Source organism: Muntiacus reevesi, chromosome 4, assembly GCF_963930625.1.
Source record: "Muntiacus reevesi chromosome 4, mMunRee1.1, whole genome shotgun sequence".
In the NCBI taxonomy this organism is placed as follows: domain Eukaryota; kingdom Metazoa; phylum Chordata; class Mammalia; order Artiodactyla; family Cervidae; genus Muntiacus; species Muntiacus reevesi.
The window spans coordinates 163,584,198-163,610,794 of record NC_089252.1 but is presented as its reverse complement, the minus strand read 5'-3'; the positions used below and the strand labels follow the sequence as shown (position 1 = coordinate 163,610,794).

Genomic DNA, 26,597 nt, shown 5'->3' with positions numbered 1-26,597 from the left:
TAAAAAAATAATACAAATGAACTTAGTTACAAAAACAAAAACAGACTCACAAACATAGAAAGCAAGCTTATGGTTATCAAAGGTGGGGGATGAAGAGATAAATTAGGAGTATGGGATTAACAGATCCACATGACTATATATAAAACAGATTAAAAACACAAAGACTTCCTATGTACCCTGGAGAACTATGGGCTTCCCAGGTGGGACTGTTGGTAAAGAATCTGCCTGCCAAGGAGATGCCAGAGATATGGGTTCAATCCCTGGGTTGGGAGGATCTCCCGGAGGAGCAAATGGCAGTCCACTCCAGTATTCCTGCCAGTAAACTCCACGGACAGAAGAGCTTGGCAGAATCCAGTTCATGCAGTTGCAAAATAGTCAGACATGACTTAATGACTAAACAACAACAATAAGGAACTATATTCACCATCTTACTGTAAACTATAATGGAAAGGAATCTGAAAAAGTATATGTATATATACAACTAAATCACTTTGTTGTACACCTGAAACACAAGATTGTAAATCAACTACAGCTCAATTAAAGAATAAAAAAGTCTACAGAGCAAAGGAAACTTACTGAATGGGAGAAAATATCTGCAATCAGACTTGATAAAGGATTAATATGCAAAATATATAAAGAACTCATACAATTCAATAGCAAAAACAATCACCAACTAAAAAATGCACAGAGGCTCTGAATAGATGTTTTTCAAGAAAAGAACTTCCCACCTGTTAAAATGGCTATACTCAAAAAGACAAGAAATTAAAAACACAATGAGATAGTATCTCATATCTATTAGAATGGCTATTATAAAGACAAGAGATAAAAAGTTCTGTGGCAGTCTGGATGGGAGCGGAGTCTGGGGGAGAACCGATACACGGTATGCATGGCTGAGTTCCTTCTCTGTTCACCTGAAACCATAACAACATTGTTAATCAGCTATACCCCAATACAAAATTAAAAGTTTTTAAAAAATAAAATAAATATATGCACAACTTCAAAAAAATGTGTTGGTAATACAGAAAATAGGGAACCCTTACCAGGCTTCCCTGGTGGTTTAGACGGTAAAGAGTCTGTCTGTCTGCAGTGTGGGGGACCTGGGTTTGATCTCTGGGTCGGAAAGATCCCCTGGAGAAGGAAATGGCAACCCACTCCAGTATCCTTGCCTGGAAAATTCCATGGACGAAGGAGCCTGGCAGGCTACAGTCCATGGGGTCGCAAAGAGTCGGACACAACTGAACAAGTTGACTTCCTTTCTTTCTTATGCAATTGTTGATGGAAATATAAACTGGTTCAGCCAGTATGAAAAATCATATGGAGGTTCCTCAAAAAATTAACAATACAACTAACCATATGATCCAGCAGTTCCACTTCTGAGTATCTGAAGAAAATGAAAATGCTAACTTCAAAAGATACATGTACCCACATGTTCACTGTAGCATTACCTACAACAGCTAAGACATGGAAACAGCCTCAGTGTCCACTGACAGATGAATGGGTAAAGAGGATATTGTACATCATACAACGGAATAATACTCAACCATAAAAAAAGAATGAAAATATGCCATTTGCAGTGAATCCATAGGGAGAGGAAATAGGAATGCAAAGTGTAAATGGGAAAAGGACTGTGTGAGCTGATTATTAAGGGAACTTAATAGTCAAATTGGTATTCATACAAAGCTATTGGAGAGTGATGTTGCAGTAAGACTACATTGTGTGATTGTAACATTTGCTAAACAAAGTGTGCCAGGCACTGATCTAGGCAGTGGTGGACAGAAGGTAGACGGTCCCTGCCCTCACGATCCTTGCACTTAAACGACAGGGGAACAGACAACTATTCCAGGCAGTGAAGAGAGCTATAAACCTGGACGTCGTACTTGAGGTTGATGAGCGAAAAGGGGAAAACTGCTTTAGATGGGTGGTCCGGAGAGGCCTCTTTCAGGATGTACTTCAGTACTGACAGTGACATGGTGAGTCAGTCATGCAAAGCAGGAGAAGGCGCTTTCAGGGTGAGTGAACAAGTAAAATGCTGCCAGAAAAAGAAAGCAACACCCATGAGGGTGGAACAAAGGCCAGTGTGCTAGAAGTAGCAAAGAAAGCAAAGGGGAGCATACGGTAAAAAGACAAGGAGAGGTAGGAGCCAGACGTCGACGCAGGGCTGTATAGTTATTCAGATTTTAGTTTAAGTCAAAGTCGCTCAGTCATGTCCAACTCTTTGAGAACCCATGGACTATACAGTCCATGGAATTTTCCAGGCCAGAATACTGGAGTGGCTAGCCTTTCCCTTCTTCAAGGGATCTTCCCAAACCAGGGAACGAACCCGGGTCTCCCTCATTGCAGGCGGATTCTTTACCAGCTAAGCCACAAGGGAAGTCTAAGAATACTGGAGTGGGTAGCCTATCCCTTCTCCAGCAGATCTTCCCGACCCAGCAATCAAACTGGGGTCTCCTGCATTGCAGGCGGATTCTTTACCAACGGAGCGATCAGGGAAGCCCTTTAGTTTAAGTAGGAAAAGTGTATTAATAACCATAACTTTTATACTGCTAAACAGTAGTACAAGGGATAACCATGCTCTATGCTTAATCAAACAAGTCCCAAACAGGAACTTGTTTGTACCAAAAATGTATATGTGAACCCATGCTAACCTGAATGATAGTCAGTCCTTAGGATCTAAACACAGATAGAGGCTGGTCAGGTTGAGGCCAAACTACATTCTTTAAGAAACAACCAATCTTACACTTGCATATGACTAATGTGCTGCTTTACTCGTCTGAAGCAAAAAAAAAAAAACAAAAAAACACCAAAAACGCTAAAGGAGTCATTCACTTTCCTGGGCCCCAAACACATCTGCTCTGAAACAACATTTAGACCATTCTGATAGTTCTATGGCTAACTTCTAAAAATGAAAGATCACTTTGCCTTAAGCAAGGACATGATGTATTCATTTTCCCCCTATGTCTCCTTTCCTCACTTCCTTGAGATTTTGACCAAACATCACTTTTTCTAGAGAGAATGTCTTTAAAAAGAGCAACCTGTGCTTCACTGAAGAACACTATGTTCATCACACTGCAACAACAAAACCAATTGCAATGAATAAAACCAAGAAATGGATGAACAGTTCCCTGGGCAAAAACTAAAAATGGAGTTCCACAGATGAAACCTACACCAAGAAAGATAAACCGTTAAAGATGATGCCACCACATAAAAAACTACTACTTTTTTGGTAGATAACTGCAAGATTCCAAAACCACAACCCATACAAGTGCTATAATCCTTTGACCTGAGTTAATCTGGGGGATTGACACCTGTTTATTTGCCAACTAAGGTGGCAATTCAAGATCTTTTCAGGGGGCGGGGAGGGGGCAGGGGGTCAGAGACTTCCTCTCTCCACAAAAATGAAAATAATACACACAAAGTATTGCATGTAAATTAACGAGTTGCATGTAAATTAATGACCCCACTTGTGTTCCTGAATGTCACCTGAAAAAAATCTCTGATCTATGTATGGTATAAGTGACTATGCTGATATGGGTATGTTGAATGATATCTGGTAAATCAGTATTACTACAGTATTTTAGAATAGGAGAAAAAGCATATAATCTCAGTGTTCTGAGATTACAAGATGCCAGGATTTGCCCCTCATTATAGCTATGTGAGACTTCCCGTGTGGCTCAGTGGTGAAGAATCTACCTGCAAGGCAGGAGACCTGTGCTCAATCTCTGGCTTGGGGAGATCTCCTGGAGAAGGGAATAGAAATCCACTCCAGTCTTCTTTTCTGGGAAATCCCAGGGACAGAGGAGTCTGGTAGGGTACAGTCCAGGGGGTCACAAAGAGTCAGACACAACTGAGTGACTAAAAGCACCAACCACATTGCTATATGAAGTTTGGCCAAGTTAGTTAGCCCCTTCTAAATTTAAGTTTCTCATTTTTTAAGGTAAATACAATACCTACAGCAGAGGATTCCTGTGATGACTGAAGCACAGGATAAAACACTTCACACTCTGACTAGTTCCAAAAGTGAAAGTGAAAGTCACTCAGTCAAGTTCAACTCTGTGTGACCCCATGGACTATGCGGTCCACGGAATTCTCCAGACCAGAATACCGGAGTGAGTAGCCTTTCCCTTCTCCAGGGGATCTTCCCAACCCAGGTATCTAACCCAGGTCTCCTGCATTGCAGGAGGATTCTTTACCGTCTGAGCCACCAGGCAAGTCCAACTAGCTCCAAGGATGTTCTCAAATGCCGCTATTTCTTTGCTCTTCCCCTTCAAGTCTTGTTTGACAATTAGTGGTAGAATATTCTGTAAAAGATTACAAAAGTCAGAATTCTCCAGAAAACTGACAGTATTAAATTTGACTTTTCCTCCACTTAATTTTGGCTCTTCTCTCCAGCACAAACATCTACAGAAAGAATCTGCTACTGGTTTAAAGGAGTAAACCTGATTAACACACTAAGGGGAAGAAACCTTAGATACACACAAACCACACTGGTGGTCTATGAGAGCTGAAGAAACTGAATCCTGAACACCTCACAGTAAAGTGATGAATTTTGTTTTCAACTGAGCTATGAAGACTTGGCCTTTTAATTAAGTCACTAAATCATTATTAATTTTTGATGGAGATGGCTGGATTTTTCTGGACAAAACACTTCAAAAATACATACGAAAATGTGCTTAAAAGGAGTTTAAAAGGAGTTTTGTGGGACTTCCTTGGTGGTCCAGTGGCTTCGATTCTGTGCTCCCAGTGCAGGGGGCATGGGCTCAGCCAAAAAAAAAAAAAAAAGTTTCGTTAGGAGGGTAAGTGTGGCAGCTGGAATGGTGGAAAAAAACAAGTAAAATCCAGGAAGGCCATTAAGTCAAGATTCTTCAAAGTCAGTGGGACCTGGCAGAAAGTAAAAGGCAATGAGGTACACGTGGCAGGCACAAATACAGAGTTAAAACGCAAGCATCTTAAATATCATTTAGAAGACTCTTACACTCTTAAACACAGCTAAAACACATCTACATATGGATATGCTTACCTTGACTGCCATGCATCACACATTTTCTATTCTACTCTATTCCGTGGGAAAGTAAACATGCTGGTGGCTACTCACTGAACTGATTTCACAGCTCACTTACGGGTTGAAATCAGCAGTCTGAAGGACACTGAGCTAGACTGTTCCCACACAGTAAAACTTAGGGACCTCGCGCCTAAAGTGTTTCAAAGCAAAAAGAGAACTGAAAGGAAGAAAGCAATAACGAACTTGTTTTTAAAAAGATTTAAGAGGAATGCCATACCCAGGATCAGAGCACTAGTCAGGATTCTGTCTGTACAGCCACAACCACTCATGTGCCTGAGGCAAGCCACTTTCTGGGCCTCCCGGAGGTAGGGGGTTGAGTAGATGTTCTTGAAGTCACAAACTTGAGAACGCGAAGATTCAGAAGTAAAATTCACCCTGGCAGAGAATGAAGTCTCGGAAAAACATCCATCTGAAACCAAACGGAGTGCTGACAGTATTTAATGCATCAGCCAGGTCTTCAATTAGGCTAATTGAATCTTCCTGCTTCTTGTAAGGCAACGCATTCCCCGAAGAGTTCGACAACCAACCTACCAGAACACTTCATGGCAGCACTTCTTTTGTAAATATTAGGCACAGACATCGTACACAGGGTCAAATGCATAAGTGGCCTAGGTCCCTCATAGAGGGAGCTGGACTTCTCCTCTAGCCCAAAAGACAAGCAAGGCTTGCGTACTCTTAGCCATCACCTGCTCCTTATTGGTCCACCCCATCCCTGACTGACGTCCACAAGGTTGTCTCGAGACAGGAAGCAAACTCCTCAGCAGTAAGGTCCAGACTAGAAGCTCTGTGTGAGGACCCAGAACCGACACAAGAGAAAGAGGAAACAGAGTCCTTCACCTCTACAAGCGGGCGTATGGGCCTGGCGCGGCGAAAGCAAATCAGCTTGGGGTAGAGGTAGCGAGGGGAGGGAGTCCGGGTGGGGAAGACGGGCCAGAAACCCCGGGGTCAGCCCAGGAGGTGGAGGGGCGGGGCGGAAATAAAAAGAAGCGTTACCATGCCGCCGAGCACTTCGTCCTGGTCGTCCGCGAGAAGCAGCACCACGTTGGGCCTCCGAGAGCCCTTCGCCGCCCCGGAGACCCCCAGGCAACCCGCCAGCAGCAGCAGCAGCGGCAGCGGCGGCGCTGGGCTGCCGGAGGGCAGGTGGCGGGGGCCGCCTCGCCGGGGCCTATCTGGGGCCAGAGACAGGAGCCGCATGGCGGACAGGGCTCCGGGGGGACCCCGGGCGCAGCGGAGAGGCGCGCGGATGACTGGAGAGCGAGAAGCCCACGAGCAACTGGAAGAAAAGGGCGTACAGTGAAGGGGCGCGGGCTCGGGTCAGGCGTTTTCTCCCGGGCGCGATCACGTGAATCGGGGGCAGGGGGCGGGGCGCGCCGCGCGGTCACGTGACGGCGGCGGGGCGGGGCTTCGGGCGGCGGGGCGGGGCTTCGGGCGGAAAGGGAGCCGGGCGGGAGCAGCCGGGCAGGAAAGCGGGAAGTGGCCTGGAAGGGGCGAGAAGGCTGCTGATCGGCGGACCCGCCCTTGCTCCCAACTCGGGCAGAGGTTGGGTTCTGGTAGGACCTGTTTCGGAGTGCTTTGCGCAGGGATGAAAATGGGGGGGAAGATCGGATAAAAGGGAATCAGCCAATAGGAAGCAGTTAACGGCATCCGGTCCGATCACTTCATGGCAAGTCAATGAGGAATCAATGGAAACAGTGACAGACTTTATTTGGGGGGGCTCCAAAATCACTGCAGACGATGACTGCAGCCATGAAATTAAAAGACGCTTGCTCCTTGGAAGAAAAGCTATGACCAATCTAGACAGCGTATTAAAAAGCAGAGATTAAAAAAAGAAAAAAAGCAGAGATATTACTTTGCCAACAAAGGTCCGTCTAGTCAAAGCTATGGTTTTTCCAGTTGTCATGTATGGATGTGAGAGTTGTACTGAAAAGAAAGCCTAATGCCGAATAATTGATGCTTTTGAACTCTGGTGTTCTAGAAGACTCTTGAGAGTCCCTTGAACTGCAAGGAGATCCAACCAGTGCATCCAAAAGGAAATCAGTCCAGAATATTAACTGGAAGGACTGACGTTGAAGCTGAAACTCCAATACTTTGGCCACCTGGTGCGAAGAACTGACTCATTTGAAAAGACCCTGATGTTGGGAAAGATTGAGGGAGGGAGGAGAAGGGAACAACAGAGGGTGAGATGGTTGGATGGCATCACTGACTGGATGAGTTTGAGCAAGCTCCCTGAGTTGGTGATGGACAGGGAAGCCTGGTGTGCTGCAGTCCATGGAGTCGCAAGGAGTCGAACAAGGCTGAGCGACTGAACTAAAAAGGGGGAATATGCCTTCCAGGTAGTGGAAACTGGTGGGCAAAGTCTGGGTCTTACTGTATTTAATCCCTGAGTCAACAAACGCTTATTGAAAGCCCTTATATATAAAATAGCTTTTAATATTTCCTTCAGCTCATTTTAACTGTAAACCTGTCTATGCTATTCCTCAGCTGATACATGATGTCAAACCAACAGTTTCAAGATATTTTGGCAACCTAAATATCCCTTGATGGATTTGGGAGTATTTACCCTAACATTCAATGGTGAGTTTTTGAAAGACCTCTTAGATGATGTTGGAAGCTGTGCAGTTAAGCAAAAATCAATACACTGTTTTATGGCTACCCAACCAAATATTAAGTAAACTTTGAGGGGAAATTCCATGAACCTAGGACTCCAAATATTTCTGTAATAGCTCTAGAACAGCTGTTACTCTGCCCAAGTCTAGGAAACAGAACCATCTCTGGCCTTGGAGGGTATATGTTTAGTGAGATAAGTCATACTGAGAAAGACAGATACTCTGTGTTATCATTTATATGTGGAATCTAAAAAAGAAAACAAACTAGTGAATATAGCAATAGCAAAAGAAATATCCCTGGCAAGATGAACAAGCCTTATTATTAACTGAGGACAGCAGGCTGTACCTTCTGTTTCTGAATAGATAGAGTGTATGTTCTCTAAGCTGAGCCCTCTGACTGGAAGTCTTCAAACTTGTGGAAGCTCTGTAGTAGTATAAGGTAAAAATAATTATGGAAGGGCTTAGGAATATCATACATGCAACTAGCAGGCTTATGCAAAAAGTAATGTCCTTTGTTTTATCACTATTTTGTAATAGTAAGTACAGAAGACAAGAGAATCTTTTAAAAGTGAAGTAGAATATATAATACAGATAACTAGGAAGGACCTACCATATGATACAGGAAACTCTTACTCAGTACTCTGCAATGACCTGTATGGGAAAAGAATTTAAAAAAGAGTGGATTTAACATATGCATAACTGATTCACTTTTCTGTGTAACAGAAACTAATACAACATTTTAAGTTAGCTATATTCCAAAAAAGTTTCTTAAAAATGCTGTGAAAAAAGAGAATGCAGTAGGTTTCCAAAGAGAATTGTGTTGGGAATCTGGTCAGAGTATTCCCCAGATGGCCAGTGTAGTGTGTTTCAGCCTCAAGGTTGGCTAATTTTGCACCCTGATGGAAAAACTAACTCCTATGTATTCAGACTTCAAGGCTTCCAGTAAGACTTTCTGCACAAATAAAAGTAATCTATCTGCACTGATGCTCCAAATTGTAAAATGTTATCACTGTTTTTATTCCAAAACTAGATTGTAAATTATTTGAGGCCAGAGACTGTACAATTAGATGCCAGTTTTGTTCCAAATGTTAGGCTCGTACTGAGGACACACTGTCCCTCTTTCATGGAATTTGCAATCTAGTGGCAGAGAAATTTGGGGCTTGCCAGGTGGCTCAGTGGTAAAGAATCCACTTGGCTAAGTCAGGAGACACAGGAGACTCGGATTTGATCCCTGGGTCAGGATGATCCCCTGGAGAAGGAAATGGCAATCCATTCCAGTATTCTTGCTAGGAAAATCCCACAGACAGAGGAGTCTGGAGGGCTACAGTCCATAGGGTCATGATGAGTTGGACATGACTGAGCATGCACGCACAGGAGAGAAACACACAGTATAACAATCAAAGCAGTATATAATTGCAAATAAGGGAACATGCTATGAAGGAAAAGTAGAATGTGATGAACATTTAAGGGGGTAGTTCAGTTCAGTCGCTCAGTCGTGTCTGACTCTTTGCAACCCCATGGACTGCAGCACTCCAGGCCTCCCTGTCCATCACCAACTCCGGGAGCTTGCTCACACGCATGTCCATTGAGTCGGTGATGCCATCCAACCATCTCATCCTCTGTCATTCCCTTCACCTCCCACCTTCAATCTTTCCCAGCATCGGGGTCTTTTCCAGTGAGTCAGTTCTTCGCATCAGGTGGCCAAAGTATTGGAGCTTCAGCTTCAGCATTAGTCCTTCCAATGAATATACAGGACTGATTTCGTTTAGGATGGACTGGTTGGATCTCCTTTCAGTCCAAGGGACTTTCAAGAGTCTTCTCCAACACCACAGTTCAATAGCATCAATTCTTTGGCTCTCAGCTTTCTTTATAGTCCAACTCTCATATCCATACATGGCTACTGGAAAAACCGTAGCTTTGACTAGATGGAACTTTGTTGGCAAAGTAATATCTCTGCTTTTTAATATACTGTCTAGATTGGTCATAGCTTTTCTTCTAAGGAGCAAGCGTCTTTTAATTTCATGGCTGCAGTCACCATCTGCAGTGATTTTGGAACCCCCCAAAATAAAGTCTGTCACTGTCTCCATTGTTTCCCCATCTATTTGCCATGAAGTGATGGGAGTAGATGCCATGATCTTAGTTTTTTGAATGTTTGAGTTTTACTGATCTATCTAAGATACTGAGGAAATAACTTTGAATGACAGTCTGAAGTTTAAAGAAGGTAATTTTTAATAGAATAGTTGGTGGTAGAATGCCTTCTAGGCTTCGAAGGTAGTGGTGTTAGTGGTAAAGAATGTCTGCTAGTGCAGGAGGCACAAGAAATGTCGGTTTGATCCCTGGATTGGGAAGATCCCCTGGAGGAGGAAATGGCAACCTGGTCCAGTATTCTTGCCTGAAAAATTCCATGGACAGAGGAACTTTGTGGAGTCCGTGATGTCGAAAAGAGTCGTACTTGAATAAGTGTGGGGGGTGCGTGCACACACACACACACACACACACACACAGAGTCTCCTAGACACAGACTTCTGCATTTGCAGAAGCTCTAAGAATATGCACTCAAATAACTTAAAGAAGCCACCATGGTTGCAACTGAGGCAGAGAAGGAGAGAGAGAGGTAGACAAGGTCCAGACCCTATGTTGAAGAGTTTGGTCTTTAGCCTAAGGCTAATGGGAAATCACTGGAAGAGTAGAGGAGAAAAACAGTCAGACATAAATTTGTATAAGATCCTTTGGGCTGTGGCATGGTGTACAGACTAGAAGTGGACAAGAATGCATAAAGGTAGATCAGTTAGATGGAGAAGATGATGATGACAGAGGCAAAAACAGATTTTATATGACCTGAAGCTCATATACAATTTGGGGGGGCTCCTTAAGCAAAACAATAGCAATTATAAACACAACAGTTATATTTAGACTGAGAAAATAAATAAGGGGACTTCCCTGTAGCTCAGACAGTAAAGAATCTGCCTGCAATATAGGAGCCCTGTGTTCGATCTCTGGGTTGAAAAGATCCTCTGGAGAAGGGAATGGCAATTCACTTAAGTATTCTTGCCTAGAGAATCCCATGGACAGAGGCTGGTGGCCTACAATGCGTGGGGTCACAAAGAGTCAGACACAACTGAGCAACTAACACCAGACTGAGGAAAGAAATAGTAATATTAGAAATTACTAAAAGTTGAAAAATATTATGAATAATGCAAAATTTTAAAATAATGAAATATTTTATTAGTTAACTGTCAGACATTTCTCTCCAAACTTTTCCCCCAATTTTTATGGGGTCTTTAATTGACTCTTGATATGACAATGGTTTGTAATATTTTCTATAGAGATAATACAAAGATAATTTATTTTTTCTCTAGCATGGTTGATCAGTATTTGTTTTTCATTAATACCTCAGAAAAAATATTTTCATCTTCGTAGTTCATTGTTTGTGTGTGAGTGTGTATGTGTGTGTGAAATTTCAGAAGCTCTATAAATTTCAGAAGCATTTCAGATTTTCCTGCACAGTTGCTAATCTTAGATATTCTTTGAATTGACAGCACTAATTTAGTGATCAGTGCACTCACTGTAATCACCTGTTTTGAGTTTAGATCATCTTCATTGATGTTAGTTTGAGGTCAAATCAGAAAAAAATTTAAATATTTTAAAATGAATTTATATGACTCACTTCTCCTTACCAATTGATTATCAAATGATTCAAGAGCCTATTTATTACTTTTATTTTCAATTTGTCTCTTCCTCTTAATGAGTTACTGTCTTTGTTACCATCTGAAAAAAAGATGATCATTACTCACTTCTCAGTGTCAAAATAATTTCGCTTGATTTTCTCACTCATCTTTATCACTTTGATATCATATTAATTAATTTTTAATCTCAATTTTAGTGCTTTAAATCAATAAATCTAAGGATGATGAAAGAAGGTAACTACTATTATATATATATATCCACATCAGGAGTCTATAATTTATCAGTTGTTTCATTGAAGCATTCCAAATTGTCTTTCTAAAATGCAATTAAAAATGTTATATTTGAGTTTTTCCAATGGGTTGAATAATGTTATTACATCTCCTGGGTATTCTGGTTTGTCTTCTATCATTGCAAATACACTTTAGAGTCCATTTTCGTTGAGCCGTATGTTGTAAGGGTTGAACACCTTTGTAAAGTGCAGACCTTTTACTGTACTTAGACTCTTCAAAGAAAAATTCCCAATGGTATATGTGTTTAAAATATTCCATATAGTAGTTGAACCTGAAAATAAAACACACAGCTGTTCCACATTATTGAAGTAGTTAACAATGTCAAGTACTTTGAAGGCAGCCTTTCCTCTCACAAAAATAAGCTAAGGAGTTTTGCATGGCTCTTGTTCTGTAAAGTTGTCTTTAAAGAGCCTGCAGCCTTTTGGCTTAATCATGCTAACAGCTGTGCTGACATATGACTGATTGTAAATATTGCTCAACTGCATGTTAAAATAGCCCAAATTCTTGTCTCACTTTAAAGTTTCATAAGTGTTTTCAGTTGGCTAAAAAAATTAAAACTTATTAATAGGGTTTCCTATTAGAAGAGTAGTGCACAATAATTGGCAACTGACCAGTATTTGTCACATCCTGAACAGAATATGTAATGTTATTATTTGGTGTCTGGTTATGAATTTGACTTACCACTTTAAAAAACAAACTTATTTATTTATTTTTGCTGTTAGCTCTTAGTTGTGGCACATAGGCTTCATCGCCCCACAGCATGTGGGTTCCTAGTTCTGTCAACAGGTATTCAACCCTTGTCCCCTGCATTGGATGGTAGAATTTTCTTTTTTTAAAAAATAATTTTATTCACTTATTTATTTATTGGCTGTGCTGGGTCTTCGTTGACACATGGGCTTTTCTCTAGTTGCAGTGAGTGGGGGCTACTTTCTAGTTGCTGTGTGGTGGCTTTGCATTGCAGTGACTTCTCTTTTTGCTGAGCACAGGCTTTAGGGCGTGTGGTCTTCAGTAGCTGCAGCTCAATGGCTCAGTAGTTGTGATTCCCTGGCTCTAGAGCACCAGCTTAATAACTGTGGCACATGGGCTTACTTGCATGGAGGCATGTTGGATCTTCCCAGACCAGGGATAGAGCCTATGTCTTCTGCATCATCAGGTAGATTCGTTACCACTGAGCCACCAGGGAAGCCCTGGAAGGCAGATTCTTAACCACTGGACCACTGGGAAGTCCCATGACTTACCACTTTTAAGAAAGCATTTTCCCATCACTTCAATTAATTTTTCATAAATTATTTTGATAAAATAAGTCATACTTATTCATTTTGTCATTTTCCCCAAGAGTTTAAACCAAAATGTATAAAATCCAGCTACTGAAAAATTTCCATGAAATTTTTTAGGTAAAACACCATCTTTTATCATAACCTGTTTCACTTTTAATAACCTCAAAACTCCAGCCTCTGGCCATGAAAGAGAAACAGTGCCAGATTAACCCTCCTGCTCTGAACAAGTAGAAAACAGGACAAAATGTATACTTTCACACAATGGACAAGAGTCAATGCAAGATTGTAATCTATGTGTGAAGGAAAATTATTGCCCCAGTTTTCAACAGGGGAGGCACATTCTGAACCAGGGAGCCAGAAAAAAGATAACATGTAGAATAAAGTTGAATTGAAAGGAGAAGGGTTCAGTTGAAAGAGAAAGGTTCAGTTCTGAAATAGCTAGAACTTGGGGCAAATGTTCCAAAGAGGAGGAAGCTATGTAGGTGCAAAGATACATAAATCTGCAAAGATATCCTTGTGAGACATCGTTGAACACTAAGATGCACATGCCTGGAGTGAAGGCAGTACTACCTAAGGCAATCAATGACCAGGGAGATGTAATAATTCTGAGAGGAGTTGGAAATGTTTGCAATCCGACCATCTAGAAGGGAAAGTCTTTCTTGATCACAAGGAGCCTTCAGTGGAGAACACAGAAAGGTTACACTTTTGTAACAGAGCTAAATGATCATGAATGAAAAAGTACTGTATGCCTACAATAAGCAAGTTAGAATACAAGTCTCAAAATACCAACCTGATCTGCAAGAAACAACTTGCCCGCCAACACAAGGCCCCATACTCTAAAGGAAGGCGACAAAATCTAGACACACAATATAAAATTTACAAGGGCCTAGATCCAATAAAAAATAAGTACTATACAGGCCCCCTCAAAAGGAGAATGTGACCCATAGCCAAAAGATAAATCAGTTAGTAAAAAGAGATAATAAATGACAAGATGAATGAATTAGCCGATCAGGGTGTTAAAACACCTATTATAACCATATGTCATAATAGAGTTTAAACAGATCTGGGCAGCCTGCAGACCATCTATCCATCCATTACACTGATGATATCATGCTGATCAGGTAAGATGAACAAGAGGCAGATAACAGGCTGGAATCTTTCATGTGACACAGCTCCTGAGGATGGGAGAGAGACCCTATGAAAATTCAGGGACTTGGCACTCAGTAAAGGATCTTAGGGGTCCAGGGCTGTGTCGGGACATTGCCTCCAAAGTAAAAACTGTCCACTGCTGCTTCTACTTGCTGAAAAAAAAAAAAGCCGGGCCAGGGGGGCGGGTGGAGGCACATTGCTTGGTAGGCCTTTTGGTATTCATACACAACCCATTCTATCTAGGAGTATTGCTCTAGCCCGTATGCAGAGTGACAGGAAAGGATATCAGATTTGGGTAGAGGCTGGAGCAGATAGGGCTTCCCAGGGGGCACAGTAGTAAAGAATCCACCTGCGGATGCAGGAGATGCAAGAGATGGGGGTTCAATCCCTGGTCAGGAAGATCGCCTGGAGTAGGAAATGGCAACCCACTCCAGTATTCCTGCCTGGAGAATCCCATGGACAGAGGGGCCTGGCGGTCTTCCATCCATGGGGTCACAAAGAGTCGGACACGACTGAGTGGCTGGGGCAGAAAAGCTCTCTGTAGCAGACACGGCTGGTAGCACAATCCGTGGGGCCCTTTGTTAAAATAACAGGAAAAAAAGTGCTACTGAAGATGGTAAGATACAAAGGTTTTCATTAAGAAATATTGGATTGCTTACAAAATACAATAGGGGTTATAGTGATAGATGAATAAATAACACTCATCTTACAAACTGCAAAAATTTTTTTGGTGTTATAATTTATATAATACAATAAATAATACTTTATTAATGTGATATCTTGATTGATGATATAATTTCTCTTGCTTCCCTACAAATTCATTTCATAGGCCTTCAAAATGTGTATTTTTAACAATGTCATTTTTCAATTGATATAACTAAAAGCAATCTCAGTGGCGCTGAGCAAATGCCTGAATTGCAAATAATTTTTGATAATTTTTAATTTTAAGGAGGATATTTCTTCTAATATAAATGATACTGGAGCTTTTAAGGGTACTCTATAGAGTGTATAGCTGTGATAAATTTTTGACAGATTATTTCAAAATACAAATTTTAGCACAGGTAGAGCTAATGACTGTGGAATAATTTTTATAAAAACATTTAATTATTTCTACAGATCAGTTTTATTTAGATATGAATTTAATTTTAAATGTAAATCATACATTTTTATAATTTTGCAATTGTAAAGTTCTAACTAGTATAATAGTTACATTGTAATATTTCCTCTGACATTTCCTATGACTTGTGAAGGGTATACAAGAAACCTCAGGTGGCTTCAAGTTTTTATATAAGTGCCTGTATATGCATTTTACCACTGTACCTTCAATTATAAGAAAAAATTAAAATTTTAAGTTGTTTTCATCACTAGTAACTCATTTATCTGGAGCTACATATGAAAATAGTGTTCTTTTCCATCCAGTGCAATGATCTTTTTAAAAAATTAATTAATTGACGATTTTTGGCTGCCATGGGTCTTTGTTGGTGCACATGGGCTTTCCCTAGTTGCAGCAAGCACGGGCTACTCTAGTTGTGGTGAGTGGGCTTCTGTTTATGCTGTGCTGTCTTCTCATTGCAGTGGCCTCTCTTGTGGAACATGGGCTCTAGACACATGAACTTCAGTAGTTGCTCAATGATGTGTGGAATCTTCCCAGATTAAGGATTGCAGGGGACCTGTGTCCCCTGCATTGGTAGGCGGATTCTTATCCACTGCACCACCAGGGAAGTTTGCATGCAATGATCTTTAAGTTTAATTTCTATCTAAGCTCGTGGATATTTGATTTGCCACATTGTAGAAGTTTTCAAAACCAGAGACTCAAAACAAAACCAGAGACTCTAAGCTCTTTGAAGAATTCTAATAATTTTCTGATATGCCTTATTTCAATATCCATATGTGTGCTTTTATTTTGTAGTGATTTACTGACAAAGTGTATTGCCTGAAAGCTGGCAGTTCCTGTCCTGGATCTCAGAGATCTGTGCAAACATCGTTGGGGAACAGATGGGCAAGCTATACCCTTACGGTAGGTCTCAGTATCAGTTTTAAGTAAAAAATCTCCCTTTCCTCCTGCTGCTGGCTGCTGCTTTTCCACTGTTCTCTCCACTGTTGCTGCCACCAGCCCGGGCTCTGGTCTCTGCCTGCTCACCTGGGGGCCCTGAGCCTCTCTGGCCTGCCTGGAGACGCGATATGACAATTTCTTGGTGCTTGGCTACTGCCTGCTCTACCCCCAATCCTGGTTTATCTCCACTATTTATGCACACCTTCCATTGTCCCGTGGGACTTCACTTACAAAACACAAGTTGAAAGAAAATATTTTTAGTAATTTCAAGTTGATGACAACGAAGTGTTAAACCAAGCCTGGGGACTTGCCGATACTGCAGATCTGTACAACTGCAGAGGTCATATCTTGCAGTCTTTCCTGGTAGCAGTTCCAACTCGTGGCGCACATAGCCCTTCTGCTTGGGCCATGCATTCTGGCAGACGCTATGGTACTCCAGGTGTCAGTGATGAGAGAAGATGCAATGTGAAGCACACTCCAGTAGGAAGATCACAACGCAGACTCCTGGGACTTTGGAGCAAAGTTATGCTACCTACAGCAGGAATTACACATCTTTTGAAAAACAGCTCCTAATGTACTGAAATGGGACTCTTGACCACGAGGCACTAAATGACGATGCTTCCTGAGCTGTCCGTCACCAGTTGGGTTCGCTAGGATCCTCAAGTCACAGAGCTGGTCAGCATCAGCAGTAGTTCTGCCGCTGTGCTGTGCTTCATTTCCCAGTCATGTCCAGCTCTTTGCGACCCACGGACTGTAGCCTGCCAGGCTCCTCTGTCCATGAGATGCTCTAGGCAAGAATACTGGAGTGGGTTGCCATGCTGTCCTCCAGCGGTTCTTCCCAACCAGGGATTGAACCCAGGTCTCCCACATTGCAGGTGGATTCTGTACCGACTGAGTCACCAGAGAAGCCTCAGCAGTAGTGCCACGTAAGATGAAATGGTGCATCTCGAACTAAGCACGAATAAGGGCACAAATGCATGAAGAGATAGTGCAGACTCCCACATCACTCACTGTGGTTACCCTGTATGCCTATCTCGGCTCACACCTGTGGGACTAAAGACCAGCCGAAAGAGGAGGAGAAAGCCTGAACTTGGTTTTAGGATAAAACAGCTTGGTATATGGGTGGGTGATGGTTGCGTTACAGCCTCACTTGGGCTGGTGAGAGAAAACCTTTTAATGGGCAGAGCTTTGGGTAGTGCACCTGACCATCCAGTTTATGTAGAAAGAAATGATCTAAGGTTAGAATATACATGGACTCAATGGCCATGATGAACGGCGTCTGCAGGCTGCTCATCACCCTGGAAGGAAAATGACTGGGAGACTGGAGAAGGGGAGGTCTGGGGTGGAGGCACAGGGTTAGACTTGTAGGAACAGGCCCAAAGTGTGAAGATCTTTCCATCAGAAAGCATTCATGTGAGGCACGAAGCAAGGATTTAGACAAAGCAGTTTTAGGCAAATGATGTTAGTCGGCCTTTGTCAGTGACTACCTAAGTGCTGGCACAATAGACATCTCATTTTCAAGGAATGTCACTTGAATATGGGTGAGAGATGAGAGATTCAGTTCCCAGCTTATATGCATTGAGCAGTCACAACCTTTTTTTTTTTTAACTATTGCAGAGGTGAGGTTATAGTCTGTCACTTTGAAATATAGTATAATAATTTTTAAGCACTAGTCAAATGAGATCTCCAAAGTTCTCTAAGCACTCAAATTTTATGACTTAAATGTCTTTCTACTGTCTACTATGCATTACTACATATTTCCCAAGGTGTCTGTCTAAGGCTTGGTGGCTTTTAAAGTATGAAATCCTCTTTTTACATCTTATCCCAGCTTTTTGGATTGAAAATTTTGATTCTTCATGTAGAGTTATTAAATTGAAAACAGAAATTGTATTGCACTCCAAGGATATAAATAAATTGTAATCAGTAATTAATTTTGAGCAAGCGTGAACTTCCACGCGGAAAAGCTGAAACCCGGCACTGATCCTGTGCATTTCTCTTGTGACTCAAAAATGAGTAATCCCTGACGGATTAGAGTAAAAGGTTAACTGTTAGATTCTACAAATCAGCCATTCCAAGAATCATCATAATTTTCATCATAGCAATTTAGTCTTTATGTGTTTGCACATGCTGAAAAAAATTATCAAGTTATCAAAAATGTTGAGAGTCTTGTTAAGGTAGTTTTAAATGACAGGTGAACAGAAGGTTATTGGCAAGACTGTGATACAGGTTTGGAAATAATTTAAATGTTCATAGTCTGTATCTTGTATACAGATTTATATAAATTACATTATATAGATTATAGTAAATTACCCTCAGCTTTGAGATAGATGCTTCTTAGCTTCTTGTAAATATAATGCAATACTAGACCTTATATCTGATAAAAATAATTAATATAGTTGTTTAAATATTAAAACTAAAGTTTCAAACAAAATGCTGATTATTATTAGCATAGTCAACCATAGTAAATTTAATTTAAGCTATTAATTAGTCATGAATCAGTTCAGAATATGAAATCATATTCTGTCTAGCCAGTGGTTCTCTCTCATATCCAATTAGTTGACTTCAGACCTTTAGGGAACTCATTGCGGTCCTTCCTATCACTGGGAAAGCAGAAAGGCAGGGTACAAAAATGAACTGCTTTCATCAACACCTCTCCTAGGATTCTGTTTAGTGGAATTCACTTTTCTTAGGAAAGCAGGTAATTAGCTGATCTTTTCTCTAGTTTTCATGTTATTCATTCAGTTAATTAATTCAACATGTATTTATTGAGTACATATAACGCACTAGCATCTGTTCCAAGTGGTGGGCATACCTCAGTGAACAAAACTGTCTGCTTTCAAGAGCTTATAATTTACTAGCAGAAGACAGAGAATAAAATAAATCCATCGATGTTATAATATGCTGGAAGGTGGTGAGTGCTATGGGAAAAAAGAGAACAAAGAGGGGGAAGAAGGGAATACTGAGGGGGTAGAGAGCTGCAATTTTAAATGGGGCAGTTAGAAAGGATTCATGGAGAAGATATTTAAACAGAGACCTGACCTGGTGAGAAAAGAGTCACGTGGATATCTGGGCCAAGATCATTGCAACGAGAGCAAGGAGCTTGAATCTACTCTCTTTGTTAGTTTTTATTTTGCCAGTTTTCTCTCCTCAGGAACAGGAGATGATTTTGAAGTTCTGATTAACTTAGAAATGTTGACTGTCAATGACATACTGTGTTCTGGCCTCTTTCACCATCACCTTCAGCTCACGTTGAGTTTCTTCATAGGTCCTGATAGTGATACCCCGGGTGTGAATTGTGCTGAAGACTAGTAGTTATCCCTTCTCTTACTAGGTGGAGATAGGGAGAAAGGGCTGGAAAATCAGCTAAGAAAAGAGATTCAATCTCAGTGTTTCTCTTTGCTTAAGTCTTGCTTGTTGCAATGTTTGACATCTGAAGGAACAATTTCAGGACTCAAATGCCATGCCGGAGACAACAAGGAAAAAAAAAAACCCTAAAAAACAAAAACAACAACAAAATAACAAATAATTCCATTCCTTCTATTGCATACATCTTAAAGTTAAATGGATATAGTAGTAGTTAATACAGTTACAAAACCAAAAAATACTATTTCTAGTGCAATTTTAAATTCTGGTTACATTAAAGTTATAAAACTTCTGCTTCCCTTATACTTAACTCCAGTTTCTAAAAGTCTTAATTGCTCTCTCTTTACATATATTTTGGTGGCGGTGCCAAAGGACATCGGGTTTCTACAGGCTCTATTACGCAAGTGCCTTGGAAAGTAAAAAGTGTACTGAACAAACATGAAACACCACCATTGTTTACCAGGCACATTGTTGTTCCTTTAAAAAATATGCAAGTATTTAACAGCATTAGTTCAGTTCAGTTGCTCAGTTGTGTCCGACTCTGCGACCCCATGGACTCCAGCACGCCAGGCCTCCCTGTCCATCACCAACTCCCGGAGCTTGCTCACACCCTTGTCCATCAAGTCTGTGATGCCATCCAACCATCTCATCCTCTGTCGTCCCCTTCTCCTCCCTCCTTCAATCTTTCTCAGCATCAGGCTCTTTTCCAATGAGTTGTTCTTGGCATCAGGTAGCCGAAGTATTGGAGTTTCAGCTTCAGTATCAGTCCTTCCAACAAATATTCAGGGCTGATTTTCTTTAGGATTGACTGGTTGGATCTCCTTGCAGTCCAAGGGACTCTCAAGAATCTTCTCCAACACCGCAGTTCAAAAGCATCAATTCTTTGGCACTCAGCTTTCTTTATAGTCCAACTCTCACATCCATACATGACTACTGGAAAAACCATAGCTTTGACTAGATGAACCTTTGAGGGCAAAGTAATGTCTCTGCTTTTTAATATGCTGTCTAGGTTGGTCATAGCTTTTCTTCTAAGGAGCAAGCATCTTTTAATTTCATGGCTGCAGTCACCATCTGCAGTGATTTTTAGAACCCAAGATAATAAAGTCTGTCACTGTTTCCATTGTTTCCCCATCTGTTTGCCATGAAATGATGGGACCGGATACCATGATCTTCGTTTTCTGAATGTTGAGTTTTAAGCCAACTTTTCCACTCTCCTCTTTCACTTTCATCAAGAGGCTCTTTAGTTCTTAGCTTTCTGCCATAAGGGTGGTGTCATCTGCATATCTGAGGTAATATAACAGCATTAGGAGATAGACAAATACATACTTATCCATAACGAAATATGTATTCATCCATAATGAAAGCCAGACATTTTAAGTTTTAAGGAAAATTCAGTTGACTCTTTGTGAATGACCAGTGATTCAGCATTTCTGGGCTTCAGCTCTCTCATCTGAAGAGTGAGGGGAAAAACAAATAGTTCTTACCCTTATAAGTGTACAGTAACATATATGAACTAGTCTTACTGTGGTGATCATTTTGCAACATGTACAAATGTCAAATCACTATCTTGTATCCCTGAAACTAATATAATGTTATATGTCAAGCGGGGATTTCCCTGGTGGTCCAGTAGTGAAGATTCTGGGCTTCCAAAGCAGGCAGTGAAGGTTCCATCTCTGTGGGCTCCCCATCCCCCCAAATGTGTTCACTCCTTCATTGGGTTAAAGTGTGAATTAAACGGGAGGATTCATGCAAAGAAGTCAGAACAGTCCGTGGCACATGAAGACATTGACAATAATTAATAATTCACAAAAATATCCACAGTGGAGGGGCATCCAGTTCTTCCATTGAGGTCTAGGATATCATGTAAACTTCTTATTTTACTGATAGAATCAGCTGCGTCAATTTATTAGTTTTGTCTTCTGGTAACATTTATGAAACTCTCCTTCTGTTAGCTCTTAATCTAGGTGAAAGAACCTTTGTTAATCTTAATTCTCCGAAGGAAAAAATTTTACCGCGTTATTAAATCTCAAGTACGTGCCAGATCTTCGGGAAGGTTACCGTCGGAATCTGAACTAAGAAAGGCCTTTGGGCAGTGCTTAGACGCTCAGTCCTGTCGACTCAGGTGGGAAGGAGTATGTGAAGGAGGGAGCTCCCGGCCTCGGCCTGTTGCTGGGTGTTTGGAAGTCTCCCAGGCACCTTTTCCTACTGGCGGCTGAACAGGATGCAAGAGTTGCCCGCTTTTTGAGTTAATCACTTACGTGCAAGTGAAGGCGGCGGCATCCAGAGCGCCCGTCCCCCTCCGGGCGCAGGGCCTCATCCTGCTCCGTTCTGGCCACATCCTGCTCCTCGGCTCTCTAGACAGTGCTCCCGGGCTCCGGCGGGCCTCACCTGCGGCAGGTGGACCCAGGCATCCACTGGCGTGGCCGCCGCCCTCTCCGCCCCGCTCGGGGCCGAGGGGCTGCGGCGCGGGTTCCGGCCCCGGGGAGGTCGGCCACCGGGGGATCCGGAGCCCGCTGGCGCCGCGCCCGGCCCGGGACACCGGCTGCGGGGCCGAGGCCGCGCCTCCTCCCGGAACTGGCCGGCGCGGCACCGCGGGAGGAGCGGCGGGAGCGGGGCCGGGGGCCATGGAGGCCCTGCCGGCCGGCGGGGGCCGGACGCGGGGTCCGCAGCCCGAGGCGAGGCCGGAGGACTCGGGGCGCGGAGCTCCCCCGGCGGAGCGCGCGCGGGGCTCCCGGGACGCCTGGGAGGGCGAGGAGGACCCGGAGCGCGGCGAGCCACGGGGCAGCCGCACGGCGTCCCTGGTGAGCGGGCTGCTGACCGAGCTGTACAGCTGCACCGAGGAGGAGGAGGCGGTCGGCGGGGGCCGGGGGCCGCGGGGCCGCCGGCGGCGCCGGGACAGCCTCGACAGCTCCACCGAGGCCTCCGGCTCCGACGTGTTCCTGGGCGGCCGCGGCGGCGCCGGCGACTCCCGCGTGCTGCAGGAGCTGCAGGAGCGGCCGAGCCCGCGGCACCAGATGCAGTACCTGCGGCAGAAAGGTGAGGCCCGGGGCGGCTGGGGGTGCCCGGGGAGCGCCCTGGGCAGAGCGCCCTCCAGGTCTGCCGGCGCGCTCCTGTGCTGATGGCCCGATCGCCCGGGGATACTGTGTGGGGCGTCTCCTTTGATCTGTCGCGGCTGGCCAGTGTCACGGATTCATAACTAGGCTTAGTTCTTACTCCCCACCGGCCCCCATTCTCTCTCGAGTTGGCGAGTGAAGCATCACTTGTTGGAATGGTAGCCACGGGTCTCCCCCACTCCCCGAACCCTTCCCCATCCTTCTCGTGTTTGCAGAGGCTGGAGGCGAGAGGCAGTCCAGATTGAATTTCACCAGAACAGCTGTTAAGACGGGTTTGGAGTTTCTGATTTATCCATCTGAAATTACCTAGAGGGGCCCCAGGCGGAATAGAGGCGACCCTCGGGGCTGGTTTAAGACGAAAAAAAACAGCCGCTTTTTAAAAAATCCGCCTTCTTTGTACATACTTGGATAGTATTTAGTGAGGCAGAATAATTCAGTAATGCAATTTCTAAGCAGAATGTGTGAAATCCATTTCTTAGAACGCCTGATTTCAAGAAGCTCACTAAGTGGATTTTTTTCCCCCCTTGGGTGGCGCGTTAGTGGAGGGCCATAGAGCAAATGTAATTATCATAGCATTTAAGTGCTGGAACCTTCAGTTGAAGAAGTCGATCAGAAAATGGCCTTGACTTTTGGGGGCAGAGGTTAATTTGGTGTTTCTTTTCTTATCAGACTCTGATGCTGCTGTCCTGTCCTAGGATATTTTCCCCCCCCTCAACTTACCTTTCAGGCACTTACACTTACTTACAATTATCTTTTTGTACAGATATAGCCAGGCCTCAATTTACAAAATGAAGTGAGGTGTGGAAAACAAATGCTAAACTATCATAACATTTCTTGAATTAATGTCCTTGTGCTAAATTACCAGGAAAGGGAGGAACAAGAATACTATGGAGTGGTCTCCTGTCTCCTGTTATAAGATCAGTCTCACTGGTACCAGAGGGGAAAAGAAACTAGAAACCCAGTAAATATGTCTGCTTTCTGAAATCTGTGTAAATAGCTTTCAGCTTCCTCTTTTGGCTTCCCCTGAAGATTTTTTTTTCTCCCCCAGCTGATTGTTACAAATGGCTTCCACCTTCCTCCCCCTGCCTGAGAGGTTAGCTGGAGTTGTGCCATTTAATTTTATACCATTATTTGGCTGTTATCAGAGTGTCTGTTTATGCCAAGAAGTTCCCTAGGGCAATAGTTCCTTCAGAATCCAGCAAAGTCAGTTTTGAAGAATTAATTTGGCTTTTCATTTTTTTCACAAGGCTATTCACTTTTCATTACTGAGAGAATTTTGTGGATTAGTAATTTCCTTTTGGAAGAGGAAATTTGGCAAGCTAAAGTTTAAGGAAGAGGTCGCAGTTTTGGAAATACAGATCACAATGAGTGACCACTCTCCTAATCATTTCTAAGACCTATAAGAACCAGTTTTGTACAAGTCCCAGTCTTAAACTGCTTAATAATCTCTTCTTTTTATGTAGTCGACTCTATAAGGAAGAGCATGATGCCATATTATAACAACCCTACACACACAGATACACTACCTTTATCAATAAACATCATCAGAGTACTAAGAATGAAGAATCAAGTGATGGAAACTGCTGTCTGCTGAAATAATTTTACATCTTATTAGGTTATTTGACTTTTTTCAGGATCAAAAAATATCCTTCCTGACATAAAAGAGTTAAGACTCTCTTATGAAGTAGATAACCTGTGTGTTAATTCTCTTTTCCCTCTATCAGGGATTTTGCTGTGGCACCTATTTAGACATTTAGCACGTGTGGGTCATTTAGTTATGTGAGGCACCACAATGGTTTCTCAGGAAATCCAGGTGCTCTTCTCAGTGTTTTCATTAAGGGCGTGAACTTTGGAGTCAGCTTGAGTTAACATCCTGCCGCTCGCTGTTCCTTATGAGCAAGCTCTTTAACCTCTCTGAGTCTCATTTTCCTTACCTACAAATAGGGATAATAATGCTACTGCTTCATCAGTCAGGCAGAGAAAGACAAATAGACAGTATCACTTATATGTGGAATCTAACAAATAATACAAATGAATTTATTTACAAAATAGCAACAGGCTCACAGACAGAGAAAACAAATTTATGATTATCAAAGGGGAAAGCCAGGGGGAATGGATAAATTAGCAGTATGGGATTAACAGATGCATACTTCTATATATAAAATAGATAAGCAACAAAGATTTACTATATATAGCACAGGGAACTGTATCTTGTAATAGCCTATAGTGGAAAAGAATTAAAAAAATACAAACTGAATCACTTTGCTGTATATCTTAATTAATACAAATGTTGTAAAGCAACTATACTTCAACAAAAGAAAATACTATGGCTTTATAGCGAGGACGTGAGACTTATGTGAGTTAATGTGTATGAAGTGCTCAATAAATGTTCAGTTCAGTAGCTTAGTTGTGTCTGGTGTCTGACTCTTGGCAACCCCATGGACTGCAGCATGCCAGGCTTCCCCGTCTATTACTAACTCCCGGAGCTTGCTCAAACTCATGTCTATCGAGTTGATAATGCTTATTTTTATTATCATATACACTAGAGTTCCTTAAAGAGGAGATGATGATCATTGATGATGATCACTGATGATGATCAGTTGATGATCTCTTGAGTTTTCCTCATTTATGTAATGCTATGTTAGGAGCTGATGCTGTGGGACATATAAAGATAAAGGAGACCTTATTTCTATCTTCCAGATGTTTATATACCAGCAGACGTTGCTGTAAAAGACGTTTTCAAATTCAACTTTGATGATTTTTCCTATTTTGGACAGTGCATATTATTCAAAATCATAGAGCTATAGGTACCTTAAGAGTCACTGAAAATCACTCTTTTGGGGAAGGAAAGTGTAATTTAAATGCAAGATGATGATATTCCTACCTCTTTTGTTTCTAGAAGGAACAACTTTAAACATTCAAATTTGCTCTATTTGAAGGAATATAGGTTTAAAGAGTCTCTGGTGTTTTCCTGTTGCTTGATTCCATATTTAACCCTCAGAACCCAAGTATTTTCAACTAAGTGTGTTGTTACTTCTCATTATATCTCACCACATTTGAACTCAAGGTGAGAGAAATAATGGGCTTTTGTTCTCTCTTCATAGCAATTCCTATTCTTACTTTATTGCTCTTTATATTAATGTTTATAAACGCTGTTCACATTTGTTTCCCAGAATAATCTTGTATAATTTGAGACCTGGAGTACTGCCTTGTCTAAGATCAGACAGAATGTTGATTAATCCAAAGGCAGTGTTTTTTAACTCAGGGTCAGATGCATTTTTCATAATGAGGTCCGCTGAGGATGACAGCTGTTAGCGCAAATACCCCCTCCACTTGCGTTACCCAGACCCCCAAAGTTCACTTCCTTTGGTCTCTGGAATATTTTTCTTACTTTTGAACATTTCTTTTGTCTCTCTGATCCTCTCTAGTTTCTCTAAATCTCTTTCGGAATGAGTAGATCCAAACCGCACACAGGACCCCTAATGAGGGCCTCACCAGTGCCACGTGAAGCAGAAGGCTTCGCTGGCCTGGCAGGTCACGGTTTGGTGACTAATGATAACATTAAGTCTGATTAACAAAACCCCCAAATCGTAATGATTATTCACGTAAATGTTGTGATGGCTTCTGATTCTCGTCTTATTTCTTTTGTAGAAAAACTGATGTTGAGAGTATTAGTTTTATGGATGTGAACTATTTTTCATTTATCTGATTGAAGGAAATGTATTTTCTATTGTATGTGGACGTGAAGTATTGTCCCAATAGTCAAGCTATTGGAAGACTGTGTATTTGAAACAAAATGGTCATCACTGCATGAATCTACATTAGGAAATGCAGTATTACCTACTTTTGACTGATCATTTACAAAGCTGAGTACTTAAAAATGTTATCAGCTGTTAGGTTTATCACTGATTTAACAGACTAGAAAATTCTCTTTTCTTGCAAATTTACTGTCTGAACACTTTAATGATACAATTTTGAGTCAATGAAACATCCAGCTCTG

At 42.1% G+C, this 26,597-nt stretch overlaps 2 protein-coding genes across 5 annotated transcripts in view; one reads left to right on the top strand and one right to left on the bottom strand.

The window, feature by feature from the left end:
- GNS (glucosamine (N-acetyl)-6-sulfatase) overlaps positions 1–6,412 on the bottom strand; it is a 47,612-nt gene extending 41,200 nt beyond the window's left edge. For both annotated transcript variants that reach the window (XM_065934708.1, XM_065934709.1), the window contains exon 1: positions 6,053–6,412. In XM_065934708.1, coding sequence (XP_065790780.1) covers positions 6,053–6,253 — 201 coding nt within the window. In that variant the 5' untranslated portion in view covers positions 6,254–6,412. The remainder of the gene's footprint in view (positions 1–6,052) is intronic.
- A 163-nt stretch (positions 6,413–6,575) lies between these two features.
- TBC1D30 (TBC1 domain family member 30) overlaps positions 6,576–26,597 on the top strand; it is a 104,154-nt gene continuing 84,132 nt past the window's right edge. Inside the window, exons 1-2 of one of the 3 annotated variants that reach the window (XM_065934706.1) lie at positions 6,576–6,609; positions 7,541–7,633. In XM_065934706.1, the coding sequence (XP_065790778.1) occupies positions 7,600–7,633 (34 nt within the window). In that variant the 5' untranslated portion in view covers positions 6,576–6,609; positions 7,541–7,599. Of the gene's footprint in view, positions 6,610–7,359; positions 7,634–21,998; positions 22,521–26,597 lie in introns of those variants that run through there. The other 2 variants (XM_065934705.1, XM_065934704.1) reach the window with 2 other exon arrangements.